We start from the raw sequence: 27617 nt of genomic DNA, 5'->3' as shown, positions 1-27617 counted from the left end.
TGATGATGGTGGGGTCGGTGGTGATGATAATGGTGATGATGGTGGTGGTGATGATGGTGGTGGTGTTGGTGGTGGTGGTGTTGGTGGTGATGGTGTAGATGATGGTGATGATGGAGGTGGTGTCGGTGGTGTTGATGGTGTGGGTGGTGATGATAATGGTGGTGGTGATGATGATGGTGGTGGTGGTGATGATGGTGGTGGTGTTTGTGGTGATGATGATGGTGGTGGTGATGATGATAATGGTGGTGGTGGTGATGATGATGGTGGTGGTGTTTGTGGAATGATGATGGTGGTGGTGATGATGATGGTGGTGGTGATGATGATGGTGGTGGTGTTTGTGGTGATAATGATGGCAGCAGTAGTATCGTGGTTGGCGCACTGCGCCACGAACCCGGCGTCCCAAGTTCGATTCCCGCTCACGACCAATAACAGTGACGAATACTTGAACCGGTCCTGGGCCTCCCCTAGGTCGACTCGGCCTCAAATGAATACCTGGTGCGGTGTGTAACAAAGGCGGCCGGGCGTGGTGCTTGTCACCCATCCCCTCGTGTGCCGTGCCGGCCTTCATAGGAGCTCGCGAACAGCACTTGCCCCAACAGCCTGTTAAGGCTACATGGGGATCTTTATATTTTTATTTCGTGTTGTTGGTGATGGTGTTGGCAGTGGTGGTGTTGTTGGTGATGGTGTTGGCAGTGGTGGTGGTGATGGTGATGATGGTGCTGCTGGTGTTGGTTATGATGGTAAACACGGGGGGAGGAGGAGGAGGCGGCCACCCCCGCGTGGAGGGGGCCGCGTGTCGCAACTTGGTTCGTGTTTACGGGACCCGTCGTGGCCGGGGGGAGGTCGGGGGGGGGGGATCAGTGGGGGTGGCCGGGGGATCTCTGTTTGTCTCTGAATCTCTGTCTCTCTCTCTCGCTGTGTTCTCGCGTCCAGCCTGTGTCCGTGTCTCTCCGAGTCCCTCTCTCTCGCAGTCTCGTTTCTGTATCTCTGGGTTCGTCTTCGTGTCTCCTCCGCGTCTCTCTCTGCCTCGTGTTTCTGCGCGTGTCTCTCAAGAGTATCATCTCCCCGTGCCTGCGTGTCTCTCTCTCTCTCTCAGAGTCCCGTGTCTCCGTGTCTCTCTCGGAGTCTCCGTGTCTCTCAAGGTCTCTCTCCGCCCGTGTCCCGTCTCTCCGCCCGTGTCTCACTCCGCTCTCCCATCCTGGGCGGAGTCGCCTCGCTCGGGGGCCCAATGGGAGCCGCGGGGAGCGGCTGATCCTCGCCTCGCACCGCCGCGGGGACTTTGGTGTGACCACTCGGGGGGGACTCAACGGGGTCCCCACGAACCCCCCTTGTGTCCCTCCCTTTCTCTCTCTCTTCACCATGGCCGAACCCCCGATCGACATCGACCCCGAGTTCGAGCCCCTGAGTCGACCACGCTCGTGTACGTGGCCGCTGCGCCGCCCGGACCTGTCGATCAAGGATGGGGACCCGGGCCAGCGGGGCTCGGAGGGAGCCGTCGAGGGGGTCGACGTGACCGAGGGGACCGAGGAGGGGATCGACGGAGCGAGCCCCAGCGGCGCGTCGCTGCCGTGCGCGGGAGCGGGGCTCAAGAAGGGGTCGTCCCGACGCAACGCGTGGGGCAATTTGTCGTACGCGGACCTCATCACGAGCGCCATCGAGAGCGCTCCGGAGCACCGTCTCACGCTGGCGCAGATCTACGAGTGGATGGTGCGCAGCGTGCCCTACTTCAGGGACAAGGGCGACAGCAACAGCTCCGCCGGCTGGAAGGTGAGCGGCGAGCGGAGGCTGGGGGGGGGGTAGAGGAGGGGAGCCGAGGGGGGCTATGGGGGGGGGGTGAGCAACTTGGTGTTAACTCTGCGCACGTGGAGGGGTGGGAGGCTGACAGCAGTGCAGGGGTTCGCTGGTGCTGGGGAACTGCCCCCCGTAAATGACCCCCCCCCCCCCTCTGTCTGTTTACGATGTGGCTCCTGCTTGGGTGAGATGATTCACTCGCCCGCCGGGCTGATGGGATGTGTCAAAAAACAACGTTGTATATTGTAGGTGGAGACAAGAGATAGAGCGAGAGAGATGTTTGCCCCCCCCCCATACCACCACCCCGAGGGGAGGTGGTGTGGGGGGGGTCGCAGGGTAACACCCGTGCCTCTATCACCACCAGCACCACCAGCACCAGCAGCACCACCACCACCAGCACCACCAGCACCACCAGCACCAGCACCACCAGCACCACCACCAGCACCACCCGCACCACCATCACCACCAGCAGCACCAGCAGCACCACCAGCACCACCAGCACCACCACCAACACCACCAGCAGCACCACCAGCACCACCACAAGCAGCACCACCAGCAGCACCACCAGCATCACCACCACCACCAGCACCACCACCACCAGCACCACCACCAGCACCACCACCACCAGCACCACCAGCAGCACCACCAGCACCACCACCAGCACCACCACCACCAGCACCACCAGCAGCACCACCAGCACCACCACCAGCACCACCACCACCAGCACCACCAGCATCACCACCAGCACCACCACCAGCACCACCACCACCAGCACCACCACCACCAGCACCACCAGCAGCACCACCAGCACTACCACCACCAGCACCACCACCAGCACCACCACCACCAGCACCACCAACAGCACCACCAGCACCACCACCACCAGCACCACCAGCAGCACCACCAGCACCACCACCAGCACCACCACCACCAGCACCACCAGCAGCACCACCAGCACCACCACCAGCACCACCACCACCAGCACCACCAGCATCACCACCAGCACCACCACCAGCACCACCACCACCAGCACCAGCACCACCAGCAGCACCACCAGCACCACCACCACCAGCAGCACCACCAGCACCACCACCAGCATCACCACCACCAGCACCACCAGCATCACCACCAGCACCACCACCAGCACCACCACCACCAGCACCACCAGCACCACCACCACCATCACCACCAGCACCACCACCAGCACCACCAGCACCACCAGCACCACCACCAGCACCACCAGCACCACCACCAGCACCACCAGCACCACCACCATCACCACCAGCACCACCAGCACCACCACCACCAGCACCACCAGCACCAGCACCACCACCACCAGCACCACCACCAGCACCACCACCACCAGCACCACCAGCACCACCACCACCAGCACCACCACCATCACCACCATCACCACCAGCACCACCACTACCGTGGTCGTGTCGATGTCACCGCGGGAACCTGCCAGGACCAGCGACTCCTCGTCCATTACTCACCGCCCCCCCCCACACACACTGCCGTCCCTACTCGAAGGGGTCTCGCTTCGAAAGGAGTTGCTAGTCTCAGGGGTCTCGATTCTTCTACCGGGGGACTGCCCTCGCAGTGGGGTGTGCAGGTGTGGGGGTCTGTAGGTGTGCAGGTGTGGTGGTGTGGGGTGGGGGTCTGTAGGGGTGGGGTGGGGGTCTGTAGGGGTGGGGTGGGGGTCTGTAGGAGTGGGGGTCTGTAGGGGTGGTGATGCGGGGTGATGGGGGCGATGTAGGAGTGATGAGGAGTGATGGGGAGTGATGGGGGGTGATGTATGAGTGATGTATGAGTGATGGGGGTGATGTAGGAGTGATGGGGAGTGATGTAGGAGTGATGGGGGTGATTGGGGAGTGGTGTAGGAGTGATGGGGAGTGGTGTAGGAGTGATGGGGGTGATGTAGGAGTGATGGGGAGTGATGGGGAGTGATGGGGGTGATGTAGGAGTGATATAGGAGTGATGGGGGTGATGTAGGAGTGATGGGGAGTGATGTAGGAGTGATGGAGGTGATGTAGGAGTGATGGAGAGTGATGTAGGAGTGATGGGGGTGATGTAGGAGTGATGGGGAGTGATGGGGAGTGATGGGGGGTGATGTAGGAGTGATGTAGGAGTGATGGGGAGTGGTGTAGGAGTGACGGGGAGTGATGTAGGAGTGATGGAGAGTGATGTAGGAGTGATGTAGGAGTGATGGGGGTGATGTAGGAGTGATGGAGAGTGATGTAGGAGTGATGGGGGTGATGTAGGAGTGATGGGGAGTGATGGGGGGTGATGTAGGAGTGATGTAGGAGTGATGGGGGTGATGTAGGAGTGATGGGGGTGGTGTAGGAGTGATGGGGAGTGATGTAGGAGTGATGGAGAGTGATGTAGGAGTGATGTAGGAGTGATGGGGGTGATGTAGGAGTGATGGAGAGTGATGTAGGAGTGATGGGGGTGATGTAGGAGTGATGGGGAGTGATGGGGGGTGATGTAGGAGTGATGTAGGAGTGATGGGGGTGATGTAGGAGTGATGGAGAGTGATGTAGGAGTGATGGGGGTGATGTAGGAGTGATGGGGAGTGATGGGGGGTGGTGTAGGAGTGATGGGGGTGGTGTAGGAGTGATGGGGAGTGGTGTAGGAGTGATGGGGGTGGTGTAGGAGTGATGGAGAGTGATGTAGGAGTGATGGGGGTGATGTAGGAGTGATGGGGAGTGATGGGGGGTGATGTAGGAGTGATGTAGGAGTGATGGGGGTGATGTAGGAGTGATGGGGAGTGGTGTAGGAGTGACGGGGAGTGATGTAGGAGTGATGGGGGTGATGTAGGAGTGATGGGGGTGATGTAGGAGTGATGGGGAGTGATGTAGGCGTGATGGGGGTGATGTAGGAGTGATGGGGGTGATGTAGGAGTGACGGGGAGTGGTGTAGGAGTGATGGGGGTGATGTAGGAGTGATGGGGGTGATGTAGGAGTGATGGGGAGTGCTGTAGGCGTGATGGGGGTGATGTAGGAGTGATGGGGAGTGGTGTAGGAGTGATGGGGAGTGATGTAGGAGTGATGGGGAGTGGTGTAGGAGTGATGGGGGTGATGTATGAGTGATGGGGGTGATGTAGGAGTGATGGGGAGTGATGTAGGAGTGATGGGGGTGATTGGGGAGTGGTGTAGGAGTGATGGGGAGTGGTGTAGGAGTGATGGGGGTGATGTAGGAGTGATGGGGGTGATTGGGGAGTGGTGTAGGAGTGATGGGGGTGATGTAGGAGTGATGGGGGTGATGTAGGAGTGATGGGGGTGATGTAGGAGTGATGGGGGTGATTGGGGAGTGATGTATGAGTGATGGGGGTGATGTAGGAGTGATGGGGAGTGATGTAGGAGTGATGGGGGTGATTGGGGAGTGGTGTAGGAGTGATGGGGAGTGGTGTAGGAGTGATGGGGAGTGATGTAGGAGTGATGGGGGTGATGTAGGAGTGATGGGGGTGATGTAGGAGTGATGGGGGTGATTGGGGAGTGGTGTAGGAGTGATGGGGAGTGATGTAGGAGTGATGGGGAGTGGTGTAGGAGTGATGGGGGTGATGTAGGAGTGATGGGGGTGATGTAGGAGTGATGGGGAGTGATGTAGGAGTGATGGGGGTGATGTAGGAGTGATGGGGGTGATGTAGGAGTGATGGGGAGTGATGTAAGAGTGATGGGGGTGATGTAGGAGTGATGGGGGTGATGTAGGAGTGATGGGGTGATGTATGAGTGGTGTATGAGTGGTGTAGGAGTGATGGGGGTGGTGTAGGAGTGATGGGGGTGGTGTAGGAGTGATGGGGGGTGATGGGGGTGATGTATGAGTAGTGTAGGAGTGATGTATGAGTGGTGTAGGAGTGATGGGGGTGGTGTAGGTGTGATGGGGAGTGATGGGGTGATGTAGGAGTGGTGTAGGAGAGATGTATGAGTGGTGTAGGAGTGATGTATGAGTGGTGTAGGAGTGATGTATGAGTGGTTTAGGAGTGATGGGGGTGGTGTAGGAGTGATGGGGGTGATGTAGGAGTGATGGGGGTGGTGTAGGAGTGATGGGGAGTGATGTAGGAGTGATGGGGGTGATGTATGAGTGGTGTAGGAGTGATGTATGAGTGGTGTAGGAGTGATGTATGAGTGGTGTAGGAGTGATGGGAGTGATGTAGGAGTGATGGGGAGTGATGTAGGAGTGATGGGGGTGATGGGGGTGATGTATGAGTGATGGGGAGTGATGTAGGAGTGATGGGGAGTGATGTAGGAGTGATGTATGAGTGGTGTAGGAGTGATGGGGGTGATGTAGGAGTGATGGGGTGATGTATGAGTGGTGTAGGAGTGATGGGGGTGATGGGGGTGATGTATGAGTGGTGTAGGAGAGATGTATGAGTGGTGTAGGAGTGATGGGGGTGATGTAGGAGTGATGGGGAGTGATGTAGGAGTGATGTATGAGTGGTGTAGGAGTGATGGGGGTGGTGTAGGTGTGATGGGGAGTGATGAGGTGATGTAGGAGTGGTGTAGGAGTGATGGGGGTGGTGTAGGTGTGATGGGGAGTGATGAGGTGATGTAGGAGTGGTGTAGGAGTGATGGGGGTGGTGTAGGAGTGATGGGGGGTGATGGGGGTGCGTGAGAGGGAGACGCGCTCGAGTTTCGCTCTGACTCCTCGAGTCGATTCGAGACCACCACTCGCGCTCACTGTACGACTCACTGTACACACTGTATACAGACTACTCGCACTGTACACACTGTATACAGACTACTCGCACTGTACACACAACACGTTTACACACATTCTATATAGAGTACACGCCAAAGACAAAGATCCCCCCTATAACCTCAATGTACTGTTGGGGGCAAGTGCTGTCAGCGAGCGCCTATGAAGGCCGGCACGGCACACGAGGGGGTGGGTGGCCAGCACCACGCCCGGCCGCCTTTGTCTCCCCAGTGGTACCGCTTACACAGTGTACATTCTGTACACTATAATTCCACACAGACACAAAGAATGACAGACACGTAATCACACGCACACACATAATCACACGTAATCACACGCACACACAAAGACAATTACATAGACACACAGACTCACACGCACACCACAATCAAAGACAATGCAGAGACACGCTTAATCGCACACACTCACACCCAGCACACACTAAAACACACGCGCACACTCACGCAGCACACACACAGCACACACACAGCACACCCACACAATACACACACTCACACGCAGCACACACACAGCACACACACACTCACACAGCACACACACTCACAGCACACTCACACACAACACACACTCACACGCAGCACACACAAGCACACACACACTCACAGCAGCACACACTCACTCACATCACTCACAGCACACACACTCACAGCACACACACAGCACACTCACAACACACTCACACACAACACACACACTCACACACAACACACACACAGCACACACACACATAGCACACACTCACACACAGCACACACACGCACACACACTCACACATACGCACTCACACACAGCACACACACTCACGCAGCACACACGCGCACACACACATACGCCCTCACACACTCACACACAGCACACTCACACACACAGCACGCACACTCACACACACGCAGCACACACACGCACACACACACAGCACACTCACGCAGCACGCACACAGCACACACTCACGCAGCACACACACACACACGGACACACACGCAGCACTCACACACGCACACACAGCACACACACAGCACACACATAGCACACACACTCACGCAGCACACGCACAGCACACACACACGCAGCACTCACACACTCACGCAGCACACACACAGCATACACACACGCACAGCACACATACTTATACACACGCAGCACTCACACACACAGCACACACACGCACTCACACACAACACACACATCACACACTCACACACACTCACACATTCACACACACGCAGCACTCACACACTCTCACACACACAGCACACACACGCACTCACACACAACACACAGCACACACTCACACACACAGCACTCACACTCACACGCAGTCAAAACAAAGGTCCCCTGTACTCGCACACACGCCCACACACAAAGTTCCCCCGTGTAGCCTTCACAGACTGTCGGGGCAAGTGCTGTTAGCGAGCAGCAACACCTAATGAAGGCCGGCAACGGCACACGAGGGGGTGGGTTGGCCAGCACCACACCCGGCCGCCTTTGTCTCCCCAGTGCTGATGTTTACGACACACCGCACCAGCTTCTAGGAGACGTCGCCGGTGTCTGCCGAGGGCGAGAACCGAACTCGGGTCGCCGGGTTCGTAGCGCAGACCCTCGTCCACAAACACACTGGGGGGGGATTGACCACCCAACCCCCTCGGTGTGATGTGGCCGGCCGTCATACAGGTCGCGAGTCGCAAACAGCAACTTGACCCCCCCTCCCTCCCACGCACGTGTACACACGCACACACGCACGTGTACACACGCACACACCCGCATACACACACACGCGTCACACACACACCCGCATACACACACCAGCATACACACACACCCGCATACACACGCACGAAGATCCCCCGTATATCCTGAACAGACTGTCGGGGCAAGTGCTGTTAGCGAGCACCTATAAAGGCAGGCACGGCACACGAGGGGGTGGGTAGCCAGCCCCACGCCCGGCCGCCTTTGTCTCCCTAGTGGCGATGTTTACCCACCGCACCAGGTACTAATTTGAGGCGGAGTCGACCTAGGGGAGGCCCAGGGCCGGTTCAGATAATCGTCACTGGTGTTGGCCGTGAGCGGGAATCGAACTCGGGTCGCCAGGTTCGTAGCGCAGCGTAGCGCTAACCACTGCACCACCGCTCGCCATCACTCACACGGGACTCACGGGAGTCATAAGCGCGTCGGTGGGATGCGTCTCCACCACGTGGTGTCGCCCAGAGGCCGCGGTGGGGGGGGGTGAAGGAGGGGGTGGGGGGAGGGTGTCTTCATTATTTTGGATGTGAGGTGTGTTTGTGGAGGCAGCAGTGCAGAACCCAGCAACCAACACCAGTGACGATTATCTGAACCGGTCATGGGCCTCCCCTAAGTCGACTCAGCCTTAAATGAGTACCTAGTGCGATATGAACATCGTCACTGGGGAGACAAAGGCGGTCGGGCGTGGTGTTGACCACCCACCCCCTCGTGTGCCGTTCCGGCCTTCATAGGTGCTCGCTAACAGCACTTGCCCCTACAGTCTGTTAGTGGCTATACGAGGGATCTTTGTCATTGTGGAGGTGAGTGTATGTGAGTAGGTGTGTGTGTAATATTATTTAACATAATCTTCGACCATGTAGTTCGAGAAGCCTTCCAATGGCTGTACCAGAAGAATTTCGATCTGGTATAGATGAGAGGCTGATCGGTGCCCGGATGCGATAAAGGGATGCTCCCTACTGGTCAACCCGGTAATTGATCTACACTGTGATCTAGGTGGTTGCTGCTCACTCCGAGGAGTTGGAGGTTCTGCTGCTGAACCTGGAGCATGCCAATACGGGGTTAGGCTTTACCATTATACCTACCAAACTAAGTACCTGCCTGGGTATTTTATATCCAACTCGTCACCCCCTCCCCATGAGTGGTGTGATAGTTGCGGAGAGTGAAGAGGTCTCACTCCGAATCAGTCTATCGGCATTGCCTTTTTGTCAGCTGCATAGCACTGTATGGAAGCTCCCTGGTCTGTCAGTCCACACGAAGCTCCGGGTCTTCTTGGCCACAGTCATGCCTTCCCTTCTCATTGTTTGCGAAATGTGGACCCCTCGAATGGAACATCTGCGTCAGTTTGAAACATTCAGGCTGGCCTGCTTACAATCTATCCTCGGTTTGAGGCGGGATTGTGCGAGGAGCTCACATCCTTGAAAGATCTGGACACATTCCGATCAGTGAGCTCCTCCGGGAGAGCAAGGCTACGTTGGCTGGGCCATGTAGCCTGCATGCCCAGCCACCGCATGCCCAATCATCTTCTGTTTGGCCGGATAGACGGGGCTAGTATGGGCTGGAGAAGAGATGGACTGATGTGGTACAGGAGGATGTGGAGCTGATTGGACATTCCGAAGACTGGTTCCAGCAGTTTCAAGATCGGCCTCCGTGGAGGAGGCTCGTGAAGGACGCTACTGGGCAGTTGGAGGCAGTCGCCCTCCTACAACCGCGGAGGGCAGAGGAGCGCTGGACGGATAAAACGTCAGAGTAGGGGGGCACAGGTGGTGCATCTGCCAGTCATCTCAGTCCGTCAACCCATGGCACCTGCTGGGTCTGTTCCGGGATATGTTGTCAGCGACCTTCGACACCTCACGTGGCCTCAAAGTGCACCTGGCCTGGCACAAGCGCCGTGGTCACCTCACCGCCACTTAGTGGCGAACGGCAGCTGGAGTTCCATTCCCGTTCATGGCTAACACTAGTGACGATTATCAGAACCGGTCCTGGGCTTCTCCTTGGTCGCCTCAGCCCAAAATGAGTACCTGTGCGGTGTGTGGTAAAGATCGCCACTGGGGAGACAAAGGCATCAGACAGAGCGTGATGCTGCCCCACCGCCGTGTACCTTGCTGGCTTTCAAAGGTGCTCACGGACAGCGCGTGCCCCAACAGTCCGTTACAGGCTATACAGGGGACCTTCGTCTTTGTTCCATTTGGTGTCGACATCCCACCGCCAATCGGGATAGAATGGTCGGGGAGGTCCCCCGCCTGCCCCCCTCCCCTGGTCCTGGGGTCCCCGCCTCGGGAAGGGCGCGGTGGCAGTGTTCACGGCTCACTGTTCACGGCTCAGGCAGCCACTCTGCTGGGGTCTCCTCCCTCTGGCTCCACTTTCTCGGGGTCCCCTTTCCCTCCGGAGTGGAGCACCCCTCCTCACCTGGCCCCCTCCTATTTCCTCCCTCACCACTCCCATCTCTCACCCCTCCGACCTCGTCTCCCCAGCACCCACCCCCTCGCCATGTTGCTGCCACGCGTGGACTTTGACCCCCACTGGCCGATTCAGGGGGGGGGAGCACGAGGGTATACAAAGGGGATGCAAAGGGAACCTTGGGGGCCCTGGACATCGCTACTGATACGGGGGGAGGGAGCTGGCGAGTTTGAACCCTGTTTGGGGTCAGGGTTCAGGGATCACGCTTGTTTCATCTCTCCCCATCCCCTGTACTGACCTCTAACCCCTGGCCCTGGTTGCGTAATCCACCGTCCGTGGTTTTGTTTTTCCTGTTGACCCCTTGGCTCATGACCCCAGTTCATGACCCCTGCTCATGACCCCAGTTCATGACCCCTGTTAAACCCAGGATGGATCGTAGGCAGGCCACCCTGAATATTTCAAACCAGCGCAGATTCTCCATTAGAGGCGTCCATCCAGCAGCGGATCGACCATGGCTGACGACGATGACGAAGAATGTACCCACGTGTGCGTGCCCGGGACGGGCTTGCGGAGTCCTGCTCATGCCCGTGGGACCCGGCGTGCCGTCCCGTGTCGCCGCCGCTCTGTTGCTGCTGTTGTTGTTGTTGCTGTTGTTGTTGTCGACTCTCCGCATCCATGCCCATGGCTCCGGCCGCTTGGCCGGGCCTCGGCATCAATTCCAATCGATCCCCTTCCGCTCTTTATCCGGCCACCGGGAACACTCGAGGGATATTTTAGTCTGGCTCCCTGCTGTGCGCGCGTGCGCTGCCTGTTTTCAGTGCCGCGACCGCGTGTTATTCGGCGTGGTGTCCGACGTTTCATTCTGGAAAGCTTCTCCAGAAACTGAATTGTGCTTTCTTCATTTCTAACCGGCGACCGGGTTTTTGCGATGATGCAATTATATTTTAAACACCGTTGCCGCACACAGGGTAGAAAACGCCATGCGGCCAGCAACAACTGGCGCTATTGAAGGTGTAGTCTATACAACGTGAGATGTTTCTTGACTTGAGCAAGATTATTGTTGTGGAAAGAGATGGTGGTGGTGACGATGGTGGTGATGATGGAAGGAGGGAATTCCAAGTGCGAGGGAAGATAATTGAGGTGACCTGCAGTGTGGTGAGAGGGTGAGTGCGTTAAATGAGCGGGAGTGTAAGTGGACAGATGAGTGAGTGGGTGAGTGAAAATGTGAGTGGGTGAGTTGAATGGGTGTGTACGTGGCTTGGTGCGTAAATGGGTGAGTGGGTTAATGTGCCAGTGAGTGGGTGGGCGAGTTTGAGTGGGCGAGCACTTATCACAATTCTAACAATGCTGCTCGTTGCTGGCCGCTTTACGTTTTCAGCTTTTGCTCGGCAACAGTCTTTATATAGAAATAAACCCACACAGATTACGTGTTCACGCACCTACTTTCTGTACTGCCATCTCAACGCGCAGGCTTCCTCCGCATAGCTGAGCAGCCAGCAGCGTTTCCTGGCGGCGGAGCGTGGCCGGCGTCTGGCAGGGGGGGTCGTTGGGGGGCTGCGGGGGGGGGGGGTCCCCTTCCTGGTCCCTTTGTTCACTCGGTGCCGATAAACACATTCACCCTCCTGCAGAGCGCGGTGCCTGGAGCTCAGTGTGTGGAGCACGTGGTGAGTGGAGTTCTCCATAGGTGGGACACGTGATGGTGGGGGGTGGGAGTCGCGGGGACGAGTGGTCTGTATTGGGGGGAGGGGCGTACGTTGAGAAGCGCTGGTGGTTAGACACAAATTCCGACTCAACTATGATCACTCGTGTGACTTGGTCATCCAGAATAGACCGTACAATGTATAACGACGCAATGCCCCGATCCACGAAAATGGAGACATCACAGTGATACACTCCGCTGCTCTTGACACGGTTATTTTGGCTTGACCACCTGCACGTGAAATTGTACCTGTTGCCCTGCATCGACATCGACAGCCACACGAAAGAAGAAGGCTCACACAGCTGAAATCAGCACACGGGGAGTCTGAGTCTCTGTGTGTGGGGGAGCTGCCGCTGAGGGGACAGCACACGGGGGGGCTGAGTCTCTGTGTGTGGGGGAGGAGCTCTCCGGAGTCCGTGTCGCTTCCGTGGTCCCCGTGACGCGAAGCCGGCTGCCTGGGCGCCGCGATAAACAAAGATACGACGCCGAGAGAGCTTGGGGAGAGCGTGGGGAGAGCTTGGGGAGATCGTGGAGAGAGCGTGGAGAGAGCTTGGAGAGAGCGTGGGGAGAGCGTGGGGAGAGCTTGGGGAGATCGTGGAGAGAGCGTGGAGAGAGCTTGGAGAGAGCGTGGGGAGAGCGTGGAGAGAGCGTGGGGAGAGCGTGGAGAGAGCGTGGAGAGAGCTTGGAGAGAGCGTGGGGAGAGCGTGGGGAGAGCTTGGGGAGATCGTGGAGAGAGCGTGGAGAGAGCTTGGAGAGAGCGTGGGGAGAGCGTGGAGAGAGCGTGGGGAGAGCGTGGGGAGAGCTTGGGGAGATCGTGGAGAGAGCGTGGAGAGAGCTTGGAGAGAGCGTGGGGAGAGCGTGGGGAGAGCGTGGAGAGAGCTTGGGGAGAGCGTGGAGAGAGCGTGGAGAGAGCTTGGGAAGAGCGTGGGGAGAGCGTGGAGAGAGCTTGGGGAGAGCGTGGGGAGAGCGTGGAGAGAGCTTGGAGAGAGCGTGGGGAGAGCGTGGGGAGAGCGTGGAGAGAGCTTGGGGAGAGCGTGGAGAGAGCGTGGAGAGAGCTTGGGGAGAGCTTGGAGAGAGCTTGGGGAGAGCGTGGGGAGAGCGTGGAGAGAGCTTGGGGAGAGCGTGGAGAGAGCGTGGGGAGAGCGTGGGGAGAGCTTGGAGAGAGCTTGGGGAGAGCGTGGGGAGAGCGTGGAGAGAGCTTGGGGAGAGCGTGGGGAGAGCTTGGGGAGATCGTGGAGAGAGCGTGGAGAGAGCTTGGAGAGAGCGTGGGGAGAGCGTGGAGAGAGCGTGGGGAGAGCGTGGGGAGAGCTTGGGGAGATCGTGGAGAGAGCGTGGAGAGAGCTTGGAGAGAGCGTGGGGAGAGCGTGGAGAGAGCGTGGGGAGAGCGTGGGGAGAGCTTGGGGAGATCGTGGAGAGAGCGTGGAGAGAGCTTGGAGAGAGCGTGGGGAGAGCGTGGGGAGAGCGTGGGGAGAGCGTGGAGAGAGCTTGGGGAGAGCGTGGAGAGAGCGTGGAGAGAGCTTGGGAAGAGCGTGGGGAGAGCGTGGAGAGAGCTTGGGGTGAGAGCGTGGGGAGAGCGTGGAGAGAGCTTGGAGAGAGCGTGGGGAGAGCGTGGGGAGAGCGTGGAGAGAGCTTGGGGAGAGCGTGGAGAGAGCGTGGAGAGAGCTTGGGGAGAGCGTGGGGAGAGCGTGGGGAGAGCGTGGGGAGAGCTTGGGGAGAGCGTGGGGAGATTATCACTCTCCCGGGATCTGAGCGGGAGGGGAGAGTCGCACCCCTGCCCCCACCTCCCAAACTCACCACCCACCCCCCGCCTGAATGAGTTTAATGAGACACGGGGGGATCTGTGGGGGGGATACGGGGGTCTGGGGGGGGACACGGGGTCTGTGGGGGGGGGCACAGGGTCTGGGGGGGGGGGACACGGGGTCTGGGGGGGGGACACGGGGTCTGTGGGGGGGGACACGGGGTCTGGGGGGGGGGGACGGGGTCTGGGGGGGGAAGACGGGGTCTGGGGGGGGACACGGGGTCTGGGGGGGGACACGGGGTCTGGGGGGGGACACGGGGTCTGTGAGGGGGGACACGGGGTCTGGGGGGGGGGACACGGGGTCTGTGGGGGTACACGGGGTCTGTGGGGGGGGACACGGGGTCTGGGGGGGGGACACGGGGTCTGGGGGGGGGACACGGGGTCTGTGGGGGGGGACACGGGGTCTGGGGGGAGACACGGGGTCTGGGGGGGGGACACGGGGTCTGTGGGGGTACACGGGGTCTGTGGGGGGGTACACGGGGTCTGGGGGGGGGACACGGGGTCTGGGGGGGGGACACGGGGTCTGTGGGGGGACACGGGGTCTGGGGGGGGGACACGGGGTCTGGGGGGGGGACACGGGGTCTGTGGGGGGGGGACACGGGGTCTGGGGGGGGACACGGGGTCTGGGGGGGGGGACACGGGGTCTGTGGGGGGGGACACGGGGTCTGGGGGGGGGACACGGGGTCTGGGGGGGGGACACGGGGTCTGGGGGGGGGGCACGGGGTCTGGGGGGGGGACACGGGGTCTGGGGGGGGGACACGGGGTCTGGGGGGGGGGCACGGGGTCTGTGTGGGAACACGGGGTCTGGGGGGGGGGGACACGGGGTCTGGGGGGGGGACACGGGGTCTGGGGGGGGGACACGGGGTCTGGGGGGGGGGACACGGGGTCTGTGGGGGGACACGGGGTCTGGGGGGGGGACACGGGGTCTGGGGGGGGGACACGGGGTCTGGGGGGGGACACGGGGTCTGTGGGGGGGGACACGGGGTCTGTGGGGGTGTGTTGGTGGGGGTGTGTTGGTGGGGGTGTGTTGGTGGGGGTGTGTTGGTGGGGGTGTGTTGGTGGGGGTGTGTTGGTGGGGGTGTTGGTGGGGGTGTGTTGGTGGGGGTGTGTGGGGGGTGACTCACAGGCTGAACGAGTCAAGGCGACTCGTGACTGGCACGCGCGCGCGCTGCTTGTCAACACGCGTGTCCACGCCACATGCGTGTACAGTACAGCACGTGCGTTAGGACTCGCAACAACAGCAGCAGCCGCCATTCGCCACCAACTGCCGATGACGTCCCCACGGCGCTTGTGCCAGACTAGGTGCACGCTGAGGCTATCACTTGAACCATTGCTGACAAGTCACGGGACAGACCCAGGTGCTGTGGGTTGACTGAGATGCACCACCCGTACCGCCCTGAGTGGTGCCAACTTGCTGCGTTTTATCGCCCGTTCCGCTCCTTGTGAGCAACGCTCCTCCCTCGTTGTTGTTGGAGGGCGGCTGCCTCAGACTGCCCATGGGCGTTATTCACGAGCCTCTTCTGTAGAGGCCGATCTTGACACCGCTGGTACCAGTCATGGACAAGTCCACTCAGCTCCACGTCCTCCTGTACCACATCAGCTCCATCTCTTCTCCAGCCCGTGCCGCGCCCGTTTCGCCCCCTCAATGCGGCCAAACAGAAGCTACTTGGGCATGCGGTGGTGGCTGGACGTACACAACACACGGCTACATTCATTACACACGCACGTGTCCACGGCTCCACTACTACACGTGCATGTGCCATACACGGCAAACATTACGTGATCACACAAAGATACCCCGTGCAGCCTTGAACAGGCGGTTGGGCCAAGACGCGCCCGGCCGCCTTTGTCTCCCACACACTGATGTCTGTACACCGCACCAGGGACCGAAGGACCGGTTCTGGCATCTGTCACAAAAGTTTGTCCGTTAACGGCAATCGAACTCGGATTGCCAGATGCAGTAGCGAAGTGCACGAACCACTTCGCCACCGCTCCCCACACAGTGAACAACACACCGCCAGAGCGTGCGACACGCCGACACACACACACCGACACACGCACACACCGACACACGCACACACCGACACACGCACACCGACACGCGCACACGCCGACACACACACACCGACACACGCACACACCGACACACGCACACCGACACGCGCACACGCCGACACACGCACACACCGACACACGCACACACCGACACACGCACGCACCGACACACGCACACACCGACACACGCACACACCGACACACGCACACACCGACACACGCACACCGACACGCGCACACGCCGACACACACACACCGACACACGCCCACACCGACACACGCACACACCGACACACGCACACACCGACACACGCACACACCGACACACACACACCGACACACGCCCACACCGACACACGCACACACCGACACACGCACACACCGACACACGCACACACCGACACACACACACCGACACACGCCCACACCGACACACGCACACACCGACACACGCCCACACCGACACACGCACACACCGACACACACACACCGACACACGCCCACACCGACACACGCACACACCGACACACGCACACACCGACACACGCACACACCGACACACACACACCGACACACACACACCGACACACGCCCACACCGACACACGCACACACCGACACACGCACACCGACACACGCACACACCGACACACGCACACCGACACGCGCACACGCCGACACACACACACCGACACACGCACACACCGACACACGCACGCACCGACACACGCACACACCGACACACACACACCGACACACGCCCACACCGACACACGCACACACCGACACAGCGTGCGGGACACCGACACACGCAGCACACGACGACGACGGCTCCGCGAGTGGAAGCTTCGTCACCGGCTGTCGGGGGCAAGTGCTGCTCGCAGGCTCCGCGCCTGTCCGCCTTTGTCTTCTTACCGCTCTTCCGGGTGCTGCTCATTTGAGGCCTAGTCGACTTAGCAGAACCGCCGCACGTGCCTCGCCCTCGTGACCCCCAATTACGGCCATAAATACCCCTATAAATACCCCGTCCCCATGGCAACCCGGCCCGAATCAGCCGCGTTGAGCCGATCTCGCACCCCTGTGACGTCACCGGGCAACTCCCCGCCCCCCATCCGCGACCCCAAGAGGACGACGGAGAGCGGAGTCCCCTCGGGGCCCTGGGGGCTCACCCCGAGGTGTCCTGCCCAGCCCCTGGGTCCCAGCCCCTACGTCCCATCCCCTGGGTCCCAGCCCCTACGCCCCAGCCCCTACGTCCCATCCCCTGGGTCCCAGCTCCTACGCCCCAGCCCCTACGGCCCAGTCCCTGGGTCCCAGCCCCTACGTCCCAGCCCCTGGGTCCCAGCCCCTACGTCCCATCCCCTGGGTCCCCGCCCCTACGCCCCATCCCCTGGGTCCCAGCCCATACGGCCCAGCCCCTACGTCCCATCCCCTGGGTCCCAGCCCCTACGCCCCAGCCCCTACGTCCCAGCCCCTACGGCCCAGTCCCTGGGTCCCAGCCCCTACGGCCCAGTCCCTACGTCCCCGTGATATCCTCCAGGGAGCCCCTGTTACCCCCTTGGTCCCTCGTGGGGTACATCCTGTTACCCCCCGTGGTAGGGGCCGTCCATAAATGACGTCATAGGGTGTCACAAAAAGTCAGACCCCCCCTCAAATATGACGTCACAAAGATCTCCTCCCCCCCAAAACCATATTTACATTTTGAAAATAAAACATTCTTCAAATCGCTTTAAACTATTGCCATTGTAGTGCGTATTTAATGTGGCGCTGCACTCTGATGTTGTAGGAGAACACATTTATTAAAAAAGGGGCGTTGGAAAGCTAAAATTTTGCATAAAATTCACATGAAAATATTCAACGTCTAACTAAAACTGCAGATGTTCAGAATATTATATTGAAATTATATTCTAAGTATAAAAGATTAAAAGTAATTATAACTATAAAAAAAATACTTGAAACATTGTAGTAGAACGGATCAAAATGGAGAGTACAATTATAACAATCACATATTCATTCCACAGAATGAAAAGCCCTGGTAGAATAAATATAATCAAAATGTTTAATAACAATCATTAAAAAAATTCTAAATGTATGCTTCTCAATTCTCCCATGGAGAAGCAAAATGCTCCTTCATGGAATAAATAAAAGGTGACCTCAGTAAATTAGAATAATCAAATAGTAAATAATGAAAATTAATCAAAATTAGTGTTGTTATAACAATTCTATATTTAAATTTGCGCATTTTGATGTGACGTCACATTTCTTAAACCCCCCCTCCCCTCGTCACACATCGTCACAAATGTCTGACCCCCTGTTGCCCCCTTAGTCCCCCCGTGTTATCCCCCCCTCCCTCGTGTTACCCGCCCCCCCCCCCCCTCGTGTTACCCCCCCCCCCCTCGTGTTACCCCCCCCCCCCCCCCCTCGTGTTACCCCCCGGGGTGTTCCCTCTCGGCGCGCCGTGTTGTGACCGCGCAGGGCGGAGGCAGCTGTTGTGGCGGCGTGGGCGGAGCAGGAAACACGAAGGCGGCTGCGGCAGACGAAGAGGGAGGCTCAGGGCTTGAGCCAGACGGACTTATCGTGCGGGCAGGGCACGGGGGCAGCCCCCCCCCCCCGGTGTTTGCCGAGCCCCGGGGCGTTTCGCGGTGGATAGACCGTAGGCGATGACGGGAAAGGTGGCGTGTGCATGGCACGGTGTGTGTGTGTATATATATACTGTATCACGTGTGTGTAATTATATATCACGTGTGTATATCACGTGTGTGTGGTGTGTACATTTACCACGTGGGTGGTGTGTACATTGTACAGTGTGTACCACGTGAGTTGGTCCGCATGTACCACTGACATGACCCTGTGCCAAGCATAGCAGCCGGATCTCTCACACACCCACACACACACCCACACACACATACAACAACAACCGCCATTCGCCACTAAGTGGCGGTGACGTCACCACGACGCTTGTGCCAGGCCAAGTGCACCTTGAGGCCACGTGAAGTGTCGAACGCCCGCTGGCAGGAGGTCACGGGGCAGACCCAGCAGGTGCCACGGGTCGAATGACCGAGATGACTGGCTGATGCACCACCTGTGCCCCCTACTGTACCAACTTGCTGTGCTTTAGCCACCCGGCGCTCCGCTCGTTGTTGTGAGCGTCGCTCCTCCGCCCTCCGTTGTTGTTGGAGGGCGACTGCCTCCAACTGCCCAGTAGCGTCCTTCACGAGCCTCCTCCACTGAGACCGATCTTGACACCGCTGGTACCAGTCATCGGCAAGTCCACTCAGCTCCACGTCCTCCTGTACCACATCACTCCATCTCTTCTCTAGCCCGTGCCGCGCCCGTTTAGCCCCCTCGATCCGGTCGAACAAAAGCTGTTTAGGCATGCGGTGGCTGGGCATGCGGGCTACATGACCCAGCCACCGCAGCCTTGCCTGCCGGAGGAGCTCACCGATGGGACTTTGCCCAGATCTTTCAAGGATTTGTGAGCTCACACAATCCAGCCTGGTTAAACCCACGATGGATCGTAGGCAGGCCAGCCTAAATGTCTCCAACTGGTGGAGATGCTCCATTAGGGGGGTCCATGTTTCGCAAGCGTAGAGAAGGGAGCGAATGACTGTGGCCGAGAAGACCTGAAGCTTCGTGCGGAGCGACAGACCAGGTAGCTTCCACACAACGTTACGCAACCGATGAAAAGATATTGCCGCTCGACTGATTCGGAGTGAGACCTCTGCTGTTAAACTGGAGCCGGTCATAAACACACTGCCCAGGTATAGGAAACTTTCCACTCTCTCCACTACTGCCCCATCACCGATTGGGAGTTGCGAGGGTGGAGTGTCCGATGGTACAAAATACCCAGGCAGGTGCTTATTTTTGGTGGGGCTGATGGTAAGGCCCCACCTCTTGGTGGCACGCTCCAGTCTCAGCAGCAGCGTCTCCAACTCTTCCTTTGAATGAGCAGCAATTACCAAATCATCGGCATACATAACGTGGTTGACCAATAGGGAGCCATCCCTTGATCGCACCCGGGCGTCGATCAGCCTCCCATTATATCTGTACCAAATGGAAATTCCCCCGGTACACACACACCCATACACATACATACAACAACAACCGCCATTCGCCACTAAGTGGCGGTGACGTCACCACGACGCTTGTGCCAGGCCATGTGCACCTTGAGGCCACGTGAAGTGTCGAACGCCCGCTGGCAGGAGGTCACGGGGCAGACCCAGGTGCCACGGGTCGACTGACCGAGATGACCGAGATGACTGGCTGATGCACCACCTGTGCCCCCTACTGTACCAACTTGCTGTGCTTTAGCCACCCGGCGCTCCGCTCGTTGTTGTGAGCGTCGCTCCTCCGCCCTCCGTTGTCGTTGGAGGGCGACTGCCTCCAACTGCCCAGTAGCGTCCTTCACGAACCTCCTCCACTGAGGCCGATCTTGACACCGCTGGTACCAGTCATCGGCAAGTCCACTCAGCTCCACGTCCTCCTGTACCACATCACTCCATCTCTTCTCTAGCCCGTGCCGCGCCCGTTTAGCCCCCTCGATCCGGCCGAACAAAAGCTGTTTAGGCATGCGGTGGCTGGGCATGCGGGCTACATGACCCAGCCACCGCAGCCTTGCCTGCCGGAGGAGCTCACTGATGGGACTTTGCCCAGATCTTTCAAGGACTTGTGAGCTCCTCACACAATCCAGCCTGGTTAAACCCAGGATGGATCATAGGCAGGCCAGCCTAAATGTTTCCAACCGGCGAAGATGCTCCACTAGGGGGGTCCACGTTTCGCAAGCGTAGAGAAGGGAGGGAATGATCGTGGCCGAGAAGACCTGAAGCTTCGTGCGGAGCGACAGACCAGGTAGCTTCCACACAGCGTTACGCAACCGATGAAAAGATATTGCCGCTCGACTGATTCGGAGTGAGACCTCTGCTGATAAACTGGAGCCGGTCATAAGCACACTGCCCAGGTATGGGAAACTCTCCACTCTCTCCACAACTGCCCCATCACCAATTGGGAGTTGTGGGGGTGGAGTGTCCGATGGTACAAAATACCCAGGCAGGTGCTTAGTTTTGGTGGGGCTGATGGTAAGGCCCCACCTCTTAGTGGCACGCTCCAGTCTCAGCAGCAGCGTCTCCAACTCCTCTTCTGAATGAGCAGCTATTACCAAATCATCGGCATACATAACGTGGTTGACCAATAGGGAGCCATCCCTTGATCGCACCCGGGCGTCGATCAGCCTCCCATTATATCTGTACCAAATGGAAATTCCCCCCGGTACAGCTATTGAAGGCTTCACGAACTACGCAGTCGAAATAGATGTTAAATAATGTGGGAGCCAGAGGACATCCCTGTCGCACCCCAAGGTGTACAGGGAAAGGCTCTGACTCCCGGCCACGTAGTTTTACCCGGGCCCGCTCACCATCATGAAGGTCCTTAATGATCGTGAGCAGAGGGTCAGGGACTCCGAAAGCACGAAGAACAACCCAGAGCCCAGTCCTACTGATGGTATCATATGCCTTGACCAGGTCAATAAAGCAGAGATGTAGGTCTTTTTGGAATTCCCTACACCTCTGCTGTAGCAGACGGACAGAAAATATGGCATCTGTGCAGGACCGCCCTTTACTGAAACCGCATTGGGGCTCCGCAAGCCTCTCCTCAGCGTGCCTAGCAAGGCGATGTTGAATAATCCTTGCCAGGACCTTACCCGGCACACTGAGGAGTGAGATGCCCCTGTAGTTGTTACAGTCGGTACGGTCCCCCTTCTTAAAGAGGGGGACCACCAGGGTATCCTTCCAGTCCTGCGGAACCCGTCCAGTGGTCCAGACTGTTGTTATGATGTCATATAGGGCAGTCTGTGCACAAACGCCACCCTCCCTCAGCATTTCGCTTGGGAGATCATCTCTGCCCGGTTTCTTCCCTGGTCTCAGACTCCGGATCGCCCTCAGTACTTCCTCAACAGCTGGCACCTCAGCCAGCCACTCACACGTGGTGACCTCCAATATTTGAGGCACCGCAGCCTCAGCAGGGTTATCCCCACTTTGTGCCATGATGTTTTCCTGGCTGAGAGATTTTCCCTCCCCCAGGACCTCACAGAAATGCTCAGCAAATCTGCAAACCTGTTCCTGGGGGTCGGAGATTGAATCACCGTTTTTTTCCTCTAATGATGGTAATAGGTGTGGCGCTGCAGGTTACTTTTTTGATGGAGTTAAATAGTGATTTGTGATCGCGGGCCACTGAGGCAGACTCCATCTCCTCAGCAACCCGCGACCACCACCCATCCTTACAGCGCCTTACGGCTCTCCGAACCTCCGAGCGAAGGCTGCGGTAAACCTCCTCATTCTCTGACGTGGGATGCTGTAGGCGATGAGAGTGGGCCTGTCGCTTTTTCTCAATTAACCTGAACACCTCCTCTGTCAGCCAGGGTTTCTGGGGAGGTCTGGACCGCGTACCCAAAGCAGCCATTGCAGCTGCATGAGTCACAGTCTTAAATCTCGCCCATTTACCCTCGACATCAGGTGGAGTGGGGGACGATGCCAACCCCAGCTGCAAGCGATGATGAAATTCTCGCTTGCAACTTTCATCAGCTAACTGAGACCAGGCCACTTTTGGTTGGAATGGGATCCTGGGTGTACACCCACCACCGGAGTGGAAGAATGGCAGGCGCATCTTACAGATGACTAGTCGATGGTCAGAGGGCAGATCAGCTCCACGGTAGGTCCTGGTGTCAAGGACATGGGCTCGCATCCGCTGGTCCGTCACTATGTAGTCCAGCAGATGTTCTTGCTTGGACCCGGCATGTATCCATGATGTTGTGTGGATACGCCGATGCCGGAAGAGCGTGTTGGTAATTACAAGCCCATGGGCTGCACAAAAATCTAGCAGCCTCCTACCGTTATTATTGAGCTGATCTGGCCCATGCCTTCCAATCACTCCAGACCAGGTGCCAGCATCATGACCAACTCGGGCATTGAAGTCACCCAACAAGATGACTCTGTCCCGAGTGGCCACTTTAGCCAGCACCTGTGACAGGAGGTCATAGAAAGCGTCTGACTCATCGGCTTTGCCTGCATCCCTCCACGGATGTTCGTCTTCGGTGGGGGCATAAGTAACCACGACCACCACTCCTCGTCTCTGATTGATGGGAAGGCGAGCCCAAAGTATCCTGGGGCTTACAGCTTCCCACACCTCACCGCCACGCTCCCACGCCCCCTTCATTATTTTGTTCAGAAGAAGAGCCACACCCTGTTGTTTGGCAGTCTCCTGCCCCGAGTAGAGGACTGTCCACCCCTCATGGTGGCAGTATCCAGAACCGGTCCACCGGACCTCCTGAATGCCACAGAGATCCAGGCGGTACCGGTCCAGCTCCCGACAGAGGAGTGGCAGCCTCTCCTCCGCATTGAGCGTTCGAACATTCCACGTGGCCATCCGCAATGGTTTTTCGTTGTTTCTGGAGGAGCCCCGAGGGTGAAAATTCAATCTCCTGGCTCCGCCAAATGGGGTTTGGCCAGGAGACGTCATAAAAGCCTGACCCCCCGGGGCCTCCGGCACAAGCTTATTAGTTACAGGTTTATGTTTAATTCGTAGTTTAGTGGTGGTTAATTGAAGGTGGAGGGGTTACCAGCCCCTCGCACTCGTCCAGAGCCCCCGTTTAGCCACTGTGGTGGTCACAGACGTCATGAGGGGAGAGGCCAATGGGCATTGGCCCTCCCCCCACAGCACTGCCCACGACAGTGTTGCCCGTCCGGCACCGCGAGGAGGTAGGAGGTTGTTTTGCCGGACCACATACATACACACACACATACACACACATACATACACACATATACACCCGCACACATACATACACATACACACATGCACACACATACACACATATACATCCGCACACATACATACATACACATACACACATACACATACATACACACACATACACACACATACACACACCCACACACACACATACACACACATACACACACATACACACACACCCACACACACACACCCACACACATACACACACATACACACACACACATACACACCCACACACATACACACACATACACACATACACACACATACACACACACCCACACACATACCCACACACCCACACACATACACACACACCCACACACATACACACACATACACACACACATACACACACATACACACATACACATACACACACACACATACACACACACATACACACACATACACACATACACACACACACCCACACACATACACACACACCCACACACATACACACACATACACACACGTGCGACTGCCCCTGTCAAGAGCACACTTCTCTGTCTCTGCATTTTGAACTTTCTCTCGCAGGGCCGTGTCTCCACGTCTCTCCGTGTGTCCACGTTTCTCCGTGTCCCCGCGTTGTCTCCGTGTCTCCGTGTCCCCGCGTTGTCCCTAATTGAGTGTCCTCATCCAATGTCCCAATGCAGAACTCAATCCGCAGCCCCCCACCCACCCCTCTCTCGAGATCAGTGGTGCTTCACCTGGGGTGCACGCACCCCATGGGGTTGCGAGACACGGCCAGATTTTATCATCGAAACACAAGTTCATCACGGGCACATTACTACAAATACTTTGTTTCAGCAAACCGATGTCTTTATTAACCTTTTTACACGCTTTAATTTAACTCACTCTTGTTGTCGTATCCTCAAATCATGTAGCTCGATTTTAACCCACTTCCCAATGTGGTATCGACTGCAAACTTGGTATACTTATGTCTTACTGGTGACAATACCATATTCTATCATAAAAAATATGTTTTTAAACATTATTTTTGAAATGTTATGTTTCGGCTTGGGTCTAATTGTCCACTGTAAACTGACGTTGGCTGTAAATCACCACGGTCCCGTATGTTATAGCAAGCTTCGGGGCCACTTCTTCCATTACTAGTACGGTACATTTCATTAAAGCGTGTTTAAAAAAAAGGTTTTTTTAATGTTACTTATTTAAAGGGGTGCAAGGCTGCGGTGAGGCACTGCTCTTGATCAGGACGCGCGTCTCTCTGGTGGAGGTCGGTGCCGTCACTCGATGGCGCCGTCACAAGCGACGCGACACATTCACACGGTGGCAAAGCGTCTCCCGGTGTCCCCCGCACCCCTCGACCCATTTCGCGACGCCTCCATCCGGCGGCGACACGTCAAGCCGACTAATGCCTCTCCCCGGCCCCTTCTCCCCCTCCGCAGAACTCGATCCGGCACAACCTCTCTCTGCACAGCAAGTTCATCCGCGTGCAGAACGAGGGCACCGGCAAAAGCTCCTGGTGGGTCCTCAACCCCGACGGCGGCAAGGGCGGCAAGTCCCCTCGGCGCCGCGCCGTCTCCATGGAGACCAACGGCAGCAAGCTGGCGCGCAGCCGCGCCCGCGCCGTCGCCAAGAAGAAAGCGGCGCTGGGGGGCCCCGCCCCCACGGGGAATTGCGGGGGGGCGTCCGCGGGGCCGCCGGGGGAGCCGGGCACCCGCAGCCCCGGCGGCTGGGGGGGCGGCCCGGCCGGCGCGCCGGGCCCCGACGACTTCGACGCGTGGTCTGACTTCCGGTCTCGCGCCGGCTCCGCGGCCAGCGCCGGCTCGCTGGGCGGCGGCGGGGGCCGCCTGTCGCCCATCCCGGCGAGCCAGGAGCCGGAGGAGCTACGCGAGGACGGGGGGCCCGGGGGTGCGGGGACCCCCTCCTTCGTGCCGACGCTCGACTCGATGAGCCTGCACGAGCGCCTGCAGCGGCGCTTCGACGACGAGCTGAGCGAGGAGCTCATGGACGAGCTGCTCGAGAGCCTCAGCGTGGATATGCCGCCCTCCGACCACGGCGCCTCGACCGACGGCGGCTCGCTGCGCCTCCTCGCGGACGCGCACGTGGCGCCGCCGGCACCGACGCGCGACCTCATGGCGGCGTCGCAGGACGTGATGATGCAGCACCGGCAGCAGCACCGGCATGCCATGGCCGCGACGCCACAGGAGCTGGCGTCGCCGCAGCCGGGCTACGCGCAGCAGCAGCTCCACGCGGCACGGTTCCTCGCCGCGCACCGCCGCCTCGGCCCCGCGCCGACCGCGGTGCCGCTCGCGCAGATCGCGATGTCCGCGCCGGCTCCGCACGGCTGCGTGTACTCGCCCTCGCCGCCGGGCACGCAGCCGCCGCCGCCGCCGCCGGCGCGGCCTCACGTTATGACGACGCAGCCCGACGCGGCGCACTCCGCTCACTCCTTTGGCCTGATGCAGCGCAGCGCCAGCTACACCTTCGGCTTCGACGGCGCAGCCTTCCTCCCCGGAGACCCCACGTGGTGCGGCGGCGGCGGCCCCGGTTCTCTGCAGCACCAGCAGCAGCACCACGCGCTGTTCACGCAGTCCCCGCCTGCGGACGCCGGCGCTCTCGACGGCCGGCGCTTGCAGGCCCTGAGCGCGACCCGCCCGTGCCTGGGACCCGGCTACGGCCCGGCCTGCGCCAGGCAGGACCACCACAGCTGCACGCAGCTGGCGCTGCCTCCGTACCACGGCCCGCATGACCACCACCGACACCACCAACAGCAGCACCGCCATATGACGGCGCTCACGCGGGGCCCCGTGTTCGGCAAGCCACCGTTCCAGCTGCCGGGCGGCGGTGGCGGCGTCGATTTCGCCAACCCGACGCGCACCATCCGCTACCGGCCCGCCTTCCCTTCCGCGTTCTCGGAGGCCGCGGGCCCACGAGGCCCCGCCACGGGGCCGCCCCAGCGCGGCCGCTTGCCGTGCGGCCCGGCCGACCGGGGCCCCTCCGCGGGCCTCCTGCCGCCGCTGGGGGAGCAGCCTTGCGGCGGGGCCCAGCCCAGGCTGCCCAGCGACCTGGACCCGGACATGTTCGGCGGAGGCCTCGAGTGCGACCTCGACTCGATGATCCGGCACGAGCTCACAGAGGGCGGCGGCCTCCTGGACGTCGACCTGGACACGTACGTGCAGGCCGCGGCCAGCGCGAGCCGCGGGGTGGCCGGCGGGGCCCACAGATGGGTGCCCGGGTGAAGGGGGAGGGAGGGGATGGGGGGCGGGCGACCAGGAGGGGAGCGGCGGAGCCGATGAGACGCGGTGAGTTTGCGGTGGGGGGGGTGCCTGGCCGTGCCTTGGGAGCAGTCGTGCATTCGCAGCGGTCGCGTGGTGTCCGATCGCAGTTCAACTAGGAGCCATATCTAGGATAGAGAGGGCCCTTCCCCACGAACGTCTGGCGCGCCTGGGTCTGCTGGACGGCACACGACGGCCTGAGGCTCGGCGAACGGCGTCGCGGGACCTTTAGCGTCCGCCCGTGAGTGAAGCGGGTGGCGCGTGTGAGCATGCTCCCGTCAATACGCCCGCAGTATTCACCGCAGGCGACGAGGTTTCTGCGAAGGCGCTGCCACCCTGGCGCCGTTCCCAGCGGGCGTCTCGCGCCG

General features: G+C 59.3%; 1 protein-coding gene across 1 annotated transcript; it reads left to right on the top strand.

Annotated features, from left to right (window-relative positions):
• Positions 1 to 878: 878 nt before the first annotated feature.
• Positions 879 to 27241, top strand: LOC144950235 (uncharacterized). The gene is made up of 2 exons (XM_078880285.1): positions 879 to 1767; positions 25417 to 27241. The coding sequence occupies exons 1-2, from the start codon at positions 1360 to 1362 to the stop codon at positions 27211 to 27213; spliced, it is 2205 nt and encodes a 734-aa protein (XP_078736411.1). The 5' UTR covers positions 879 to 1359; the 3' UTR covers positions 27214 to 27241.
• The last annotated feature ends 376 nt before the right edge of the window (positions 27242 to 27617 follow it).

The sequence above is a fragment of the Lampetra fluviatilis genome, chromosome 57 (genome assembly GCF_964198595.1).
Source record: "Lampetra fluviatilis chromosome 57, kcLamFluv1.1, whole genome shotgun sequence".
Classification (NCBI taxonomy): domain Eukaryota; kingdom Metazoa; phylum Chordata; class Hyperoartia; order Petromyzontiformes; family Petromyzontidae; genus Lampetra; species Lampetra fluviatilis.
Note: the sequence above shows the minus strand (reverse complement) of the source record. Positions and strands in the feature narration are given on the sequence as shown.

Excerpts from the sequence above, each read along its gene's own strand:
- LOC144950235 (XM_078880285.1), top strand. The coding sequence starts at position 1,360 with ATGGCCGAACCCCCGATCGACATCGACCCCGAGTTCGAGCCCCTGAGT. Across the intron at positions 1,768-25,416 it reads ACAGCTCCGCCGGCTGGAAG|AACTCGATCCGGCACAACCT; the intron begins GTGAGCGGCGAG and ends CCCCCTCCGCAG.